The sequence below is a fragment of the Loxodonta africana genome, chromosome 3, assembly GCF_030014295.1.
Source record: "Loxodonta africana isolate mLoxAfr1 chromosome 3, mLoxAfr1.hap2, whole genome shotgun sequence".
NCBI classification, from domain to species: Eukaryota; Metazoa; Chordata; class Mammalia; order Proboscidea; family Elephantidae; genus Loxodonta; species Loxodonta africana.
The window spans coordinates 21,451,437-21,459,561 of record NC_087344.1 but is presented as its reverse complement, the minus strand read 5'-3'; the positions used below and the strand labels follow the sequence as shown (position 1 = coordinate 21,459,561).

At 39.4% G+C, this 8,125-nt stretch overlaps 1 protein-coding gene across 1 annotated transcript; it reads left to right on the top strand.

Moving 5' to 3' along the window:
• The first annotated feature begins 6,663 nt into the window (after positions 1-6,663).
• LOC135230527 (olfactory receptor 7A10-like) lies at positions 6,664-7,602 on the top strand. Its single transcript, XM_064279888.1, has one exon. The coding sequence runs from the start codon at positions 6,664-6,666 to the stop codon at positions 7,600-7,602; it is 939 nt and encodes a 312-aa protein (XP_064135958.1).
• Positions 7,603-8,125: the final 523 nt, after the last annotated feature.

Below are 8,125 nucleotides of genomic sequence, written 5' to 3'. Positions count from 1 at the left end.
ACATATACAATTCCACCTCTCAGAGATATAAGCAATGTGGATCTTTCAGTTAATTTCTTTCCAATTATAGTTCATATGAATGGGTCTCTGTTTTCTTCTCTCCACTTGACATTACAACGTGGGCTTTTTTCCCCCCCTGAAAACACAGCTGTCTCTCTACTACAACTGTGGTTGTAAGTACCTTAATTGTACAAACAAATGATAATTCTTCAAGCATCCCAATTGAGTTGTTTCAAAATTTCCACTGCTCTAAACATTATACTTTAACAGTGATACTATAAGCAATATATTCCAACATGACAGTCCAACAACAATATTCTAAGCATTATACTCTAAAGGTAATATTCTAACAATACTCTAAATAGTATATGCAAAGGATTGAATTGTGTCCCCTAAAAATATCTCTCATGTCTAGACCATGATTCTCAGTATTGTGTGATTGTCCACCATTTTATTATTTGATGTGATTTTCCTATGTGTTGTAATTCCTACCTCTATGACATTCATGAGATGGGATTAGCGGCAGTTGTGTTAATGAGGCAGGACTCAATCTACAAGACTAGATTGTGCTTAAGCCAATCTCTTTTGAGATATAAAAGAGAGAAGCAAGCAGAGAGACATGGGGACCTCATACCACCAAGAAAGAAGTACTGGGAGCGTGTCACATCCTTTGGGCCCATGGTCCCTGCTCCAAGAAACTCCTCGACCGGGGGAAGATTGATGACAAGTATTTTCCCACGGAACCAATATAGAAAGGTAGCTTTCCCCTGGAGCTGGCACCCTGAATTTGGACTTCTAGCCTCCTAGGCTGTGAGAGAATAAATTTCTCTTTGTTAAAGGCACCAAGTTGTGATATTTCTGTTATAGCAGCACTAGATAACTAAGACAGTATCCTATAACAGAAATGCTATAAATGATATATCCCAATAGTAATATGCTAAACATTACACTCCAATAGCAATACTCTAACAGCACTACTCCAAATAGTATACTCTTCTTTTTTTTTTTTAAAAGGAATGCTCTACAGTATACTCTGAAATACCATAACCAGTGATGATATCAACATTCTTAGATTTAAATCCTTTTTGCTGATCTGGTTACCTAATTTCCTAGAATTAAAATATGGGGCTACCAGGATATTTAAAAGGTTCTTAATACTGACTGACCTCCAGAATACCTAAGCCAAATGGAGTCCTTTCATACACCATTCTGCCAAGCTCACTCATTATTATTAATATCTGATATTTTCATTACTTTTTTTGCTATTTCTTTAAATAAAAATGGCGTTTAATTCTTGCTTTATTTTCACTGATAACTATAAAGCATGAACATTTTTTGTGTTTTATACATGTGTATTTCCCCATTTATTTGTATTTTCATTTTTCTGATTGTTTTTAAGAGCTTTCTAGCATATTGTTATTGTACTTTTATATATTCTTTTACATTATAGATTCTCCTCCCCCAGGCTTTAATTTGCCTTTTAATGTTATTAGTATTTTTGACAAACAGAAAGTATTGATTTTGTGTACTGTACACTACTTAGCTATTCCTTTCTGGTTTCTTTCACTGCTCTGCTGTTTAGGAAGTTTGTACACTTAAGAGGCCATATAAATATTAATGTATTTACTTCTAGTAGTGCTCTGATTTCCATGTTGCCAGTTACTCTCTTTTCTATTGGTTGTTTATTTGGGAATATTTTAAAAATAGTTTTCTAATTTTCTAAGCATCATTTTTCTTTTGTTGTTTGAACTAAATTGCTTACACTAAATTCTCATATTAGATGCCATCCGTTTTTTGACTATTCATTTTGCTGCACTGAGTTCTCTGTATTGTTACAGATCACACTCTTTTAAAAGTTGCCAGTTCTCATCATTAATTTTCTTTTACAAACTCTTCTTCAATTTGCAACCAAATTAATATTTGTTAAGCTTGATTAGTTAATATTCTAAAGTATTTAAGAATCACTTTCCTCAAGTGGATGTAAGTGTCTTCATCAGAATAATCACTGTAAAAGAGCCAAAAGCAGCAACATTTCCATGATACTCAAAACTATAAGAAAGCAAAGCCCATGCATCTGACCTTTCTACCCCCAGCCCTAACCGAGTGCTTGGTATACAGTAGAAACAGAGAGATAGATAGACAGAGAGATAGCTGCCATGGAGTTGACTCTGACTCACGGTGTCCTTATATATAACAGAAGGAAACATCTCTGCCCCTGCATCATCAACATGATCACTGGCATGTTTGAGTTCATTGTGCAGCTATTGCACCAATCTATTTCACCTAGGGTCTCCCTCACCACCCCAATAATTCACCAAACATGATAGCCTCTTCTAGCAACTAATCCCTCCTGATGATGTGTCCAAAGCAAGCTAGGCAATGTACTGTTGTGATCCATAAGGTTTTCACTGGCTAATTTTTGGAAGCCCATTACCAGGCTTTTCTGTCTAGTCCATCTTAGTCTAGAGGCTCCACTGAAACCTGTCTATCATGGATGACCCTGCTGATATTTGAAATACCAGTGGCATAGCTTCCAGCACCACAGCAACACGCAAGCTACCACAATATGATAAACTGACAGACAAGCAGTGGGGTATATAGTAGGAGCTCAAATAAGTGTGGAATAAATGAAAGATGAGACTTAGTGAGTCATTTAGATGTCTTCAAATATTTAAAGATTATCACGGCAAAGAGAAATGAGCTTCCGAGAAACTAAGACCATGGAAGTTACAAAGAGTCACATTTCGACTCAAATGAAGAATGTTTTTCTTACAAAATATATGTAAAAATTGAGAAAGACTGCCTCTAAGCTTGGAAGTTTCCTGCTTGAGGCAGAGACCTAATGTTCAAACAGAAATTGAGGCTTAAAAAAAAAAATGGAAACTAAGATAAAAGGTTTTATTATAGGGAATTCCCTCTACTACACTCTGAATTTTCTCCTACTCTGCTGTTCATTCAACAAACACGTATTGAGCACCTATTATGTACCAGGTACTTGTTAAGTGGAGTCCTTAGGTGGTGCAAGTGGTTAATGTGCTCGGCTGCTAACCAAAGGTTGGAGGTTTGAGACTTGAGTCTGCCTAGAACTGCCTTGAAAGAATGGCCTGGTGATGTATTTCTGAAAAATTGACCATTGAAAACCCTATGGAGCACAGTTCTACTCTATACACGTGGGGTCACCATGAGTTGGCGTCAACTTGACCACAACTAGTTTTACTGTGTTTAAATGCTTGGGATATAAAAGTGAAAAATGTATAGTTCCTCTTTAAAAAAAAAAAAAATTAAGAACTATAATGCAAAAATGCAGGTCACAGTTAGAATGCTATGATGAGCATCAAATTTGGTCTTTGGGATTAGGGATTGATACATAAACTATATCATGATACATGGATGATTATGATGATGGTAGAGGGACAAGTTGAAGTAGAGAGACATGAAGAAGTTACTATAAGAATGGAGGAATTATCTACAAAATTTTTGCACAGTATCCTTCTGTGAGTCAAACTTGAGACAGAAAATCTGTTTAAAGATGCTGGCAAATGGCATGAGGGCAATAAAACATCATTACATTCGCCAACTCCCAATGATCTCCCTCTTCCCCGGGACTCGAAGTGATCCCAGTGACAAGGCAGAAGAGAGACATTCACAAAGTTAATGGTCTTTTCACAGGAATTACACAGCACAGATGGAACAGCTTTGTCAGGAAGAATGCAAAAGAGACCTCTGCATGGTGCAGAACATTCGTTTTAAAGACAAGGCACTTCAGGGAGTAATGGCAGAAGCAGGGTGGCATTTAAGAAATCTAGGTCAATGGAGGCATTAGTGGTTCAATAGTAGAATTCTTACCATCATTGCAGGAAACTTGGGTCGAATTTCTGACAAATGTACCTCATGAGCAGCCACTACCTGTCAGTGGTGGCTTAAGTGTTGCTATGATGCTGAACAAGTTTTAGTGGAGCTTCCAGACTAAGATGGACTAGGACGAAAGGCTTGGACATCTACTTTCCAATATCAGCCAATGAAACCCTATGGATCACTTGTTGTTGTTGTTGTTAGCTGCTGTCAAGTCAGTTCCAACTCATAGCGACCCTATGTACCACACAACAAAACACTGCCTGGTCCTGTGCCATCCTTACAATCATTGCTATGCTTGAGCCCATTGTTGCAGCCACTGCGTCAATCCATCTTGTTGAGCGTCTTCCTCTCTTCTGCTGACCCTGTACCTTACCAAGCGTACTGTCCTTCCCCAGGGACTGATTCCTCCTGACAACATGTCCAAAGTATATAAGACCCAGTCTCACCATCCTTGCTTCTAAGGAGCATTCTGGTTGTTCTTCTCCCAAGACAGATTTGTTCATTCTTTTGGCGGTCCATGATATATTCAATATTCTTAGCCAACACAACAATTCAAAGGTGTCAATTCTTCTTCGGTCTTCCTTATTCATTGTCCAGCTTTAGCATACATATGCTGGGATTGAAAATACCACGGCCTGGGTCAGGTGCACCTTAGTCTTAAGGTGACATCCCTGCTTTTCAACAGTTTAAAGAGGTCCTTTGCAGCAGACTTGCCCAATGCGATATAACTTTTGATTTCTTGACTGCTGCTTCCATGGGTGTTGATTGCGGATCCAAGTAGAATGAAATCCTTGACAACTTCAATCTTTTCTCCATTTATCATGATGTTGCTTATCAGTCCAGTTGTGAGGATTTTTCTTTTCTTTAGGTTGAGATGAATTCCATACTGAAGGCTGGGGTCTTTAATCATCATTAGTAAGTGCTTCAAGCCCTCTTCATTTTCAGCAAGCAATGTGGTGTCATCTACAGAACAAAGGTTGTTAATGAGTCTTCCTCCAATCTTGATGCCCCATTCTTCTTCATATAGTCCAGCTTCTTGGATTATTTGCTCAGCATACAGATTGAATAGGTATGGTGAAAAGATACAACCCCGGCACACGCCTTTCCTGTCTTTAAGCCTCTCACTATCTGCTTGTTCTGTCCAAACAACTGCCTTTTCATCTATTGCAGTTTCCTCATGAGCACAATTAAGTGTTCTGGAGTTCCCATTCTTCTTAATGTTATTCATAATTTGTTATGATCCACACAGTCAAATGCCTTTGCATAGTCAATAAAACACAGGTAAACATCTTTCCGGCATTCTCTGCTTTCAACCAGGATCCATCTAACATCAGCAATGATATCCCTGGTTCCACATCCTCTTCTGAGTCTGGCCTGAATTTCTGGCAGTTCCCTGTCGATAAACTGCTGCAGCTGCTTTTGAATGATCTTCAGCAAAATGTTGCTTCCGTGTGACATTAATGATACTGTTCGATAATTTCTGCATTCAGTTGGATCATCTTTCTTGAAAATAGGCATAAATATGGACCTCTTCCGTTCGGTTGGTCAGGTAGCTGTCGTCCAAATTTCTTGGCATAGGTGAGTGAGCACTTCCAGTGCTGCATCTGTTTGTTGAAACATCTCAATTGATATTCCTTCAATTCTTGGAGCCTCGTTTTTCACAAATACCCTCATTGCAGCTTGGACTTCTTCCTTCAGTACCATCAGTTCCTGATCATATGCTACCTCTTGAAATGGTTGAACGTTGACTAATTCTTTTTGCCATAATGATGCTGTGTATTTCTTCCACCTTCTTTTGATGGTTCTTGCATCGTTTAATATTTTCCCCATAGAATTCTTCACTACTGCAACTCATGGCTTGAATGTTTTCTTCAGTTCTTTCAGCTTGAAAAATGCTGAACGTGTTCTTCCCTTTTGGTTTTCTACCTCCAGCTCTTCGCACATGTCATTATAACACTTTATCTTCTTGAGCCGCCCTTTGAAATCTTCTGTTCAGTTTTTTTACTTGAGCATTTCTTCCTTTTTGCTTTAGCTGCTCAACAGTTGAGAGCAAGTTTCAGAGTCTCCTCTGACATCCATCTTGGTCTTTTCTTTCTTTGGTGTCTTTCTAATGACCTCTTGCTTTCTTCATGCATGATCTCCTTGATGTCATTCCACAATTCGTCTGGTCTTCGGTCATTAGTGTTCAAGGTGTCAAATCTATTCTTGAGATGGTCTCTAAATTCAGGTGGGATATACTCAAGGTCATATTTTGTCTCTCGTGGACTTGCTCTGATTTTCTTCAGTTTCAACTTGAACTTGCGTACGAACAATTGACAGTCTCTTCCATAGTCGGCCCCTGGCCTCGTTCTGACTGATACTATTGAGCTTTTCCATCATCTCTTTCCACAGATGCAGTCGATTTGATTCCTGTGTATTCCATCTGATGAAGTCCATGTGTACAGTCACTGTTTATGTTGGTTAAAAAAGTTATTTGCAGTAAAGAAGTCGTTGGTCTTGCAAAACTCTGTCGATCAATCCCCGGCATTGTTTCTGTCACCAAAGCCCTATTTTCCGACTACCAATCTTTCTTCTTTGTTTCCAACTTTCGCCTTCCAATCACCAGGGGAGACATTTTGTTTCATGGAGTTGCCAGGAGTTGGGCCAACTTGACGACAGTTAACAACAAAAGTCACCTAAAGAAAACAAACTCTTTAGGTAAAACATAAGGCTTCATGATTGGAAGAGTTTTAAATGTATGGCACATTCCTGTCTTGTCATTGTTTTAACATTATACTTGCCTCTTTGCAGGCAATTTCCATGAGTTATATGGAATCAAGAAATCAAACAGCTATTTCAAAATTCATTCTCCTGGGACTCTCAGAAGATACAGACCTGCAGCCCCTCCTTTTTGGGCTGTTTCTGTACATGTACCTGGTCTGTGTTATAGGAAACCTGCTTATCATTTTGGCTATTAGCTCAGACTCTCATCTCCACACTCCCATGTACTTCTTCCTCTCAAACCTGTCCTTCACTGACATCTGTTTCACCTCCACCACCATCCCCAAGATGCTGGTGAACATTCAGACACAGAGCAAAGTCATCACCTATGAAGGCTGCCTTACCCAGATGTATTTTTTCATGGTTTTTGCAGGACTGGACAATTTGCTACTGACAGTGATGGCCTATGACCGGTTTGTGGCCATCTGCCACCCTCTGCACTACATGGTCATCATGAACCCACGCCTCTGTGGTCTACTGCTTCTGCTTTCTTGGATAATCTGCCTGATATACTCTTTTCTGCAGAGTTTGATGGTTTTGAGGGTGTCCTTCTGCAGAGAGACAGAAATCCCCCACTTCTTCTGTGAACTTTCTCAGATCCTCAAACTTGCCTGCTCTGACACCCTTATCAATGACATCCTTTTATACTTCGTAACTGGCCTACTCGGTGTTATTCCCCTGACTGGGATACTTTTTTCTTATTCTAGAATTATTGCCTCAATAATAAGTATTTCATCTGCTGGAGGCAAATATAAAGCATTTTCCACTTGTGGGTCTCACCTCTCTGTTGTCTCCTTATTCTATGGTGCAGGCCTTGGGGTTTACTTCACTTCTGGAACAACCCGTCCCTCCAGAAAAGGCTCAATAGCCTCAGTGATGTACACTGTGGTCACCCCCATGCTGAACCCCTTCATCTACAGCCTGAAGAACAGGGACATGAAGGGGGCTCTGAGGAAAATTTTCAACAGAGGAGCTTGCTCTCAGTGAGATAGCAAAAGTTAAGAACAGACAACAGAGATCCAAAGTGCCAATAACAGGTGTCCTGAATACGTAATCTGAAGAAGTAGAAAATAAATGCTGCTCATGTTATGCTACAAGAAAATATTCCTGAACTGAAGACACACTTGAAGCAGCATATCAAAAGTTTCATCATCTACCAAGGAAAATGAATGATGCCCGACTAATACGTAATACTTCTTATGAAAATCTACTGTTCCAAGGATATGAACTCCTTCCTACAAGCCTCAAGGGAAGAGAAAGCACTCAGTGAATGCAGCAAGGGAGAAGAGAGGAGAAAAGTAACAAGGAATAGTTCACATGTTATTGGCTCATCCATATCTCTCTTGAATATGTTCTAGCTTCTAACACCATGCTTGCTGGACCACTCTTTTCTCTGGTCTCAGTCTAAACACTGTATAAACTCAAGTGTCTCATACTGACTTTTCTCCCCCCAAAAAACTGTACTTATTGAACCTTGCTTTGGTGGTTGCCATTGACCTATCCTGAGGAC

Excerpts from the sequence above, each read along its gene's own strand:
- LOC135230527 (XM_064279888.1), top strand. The coding sequence starts at position 6,664 with ATGGAATCAAGAAATCAAACAGCTATTTCAAAATTCATTCTCCTGGGA.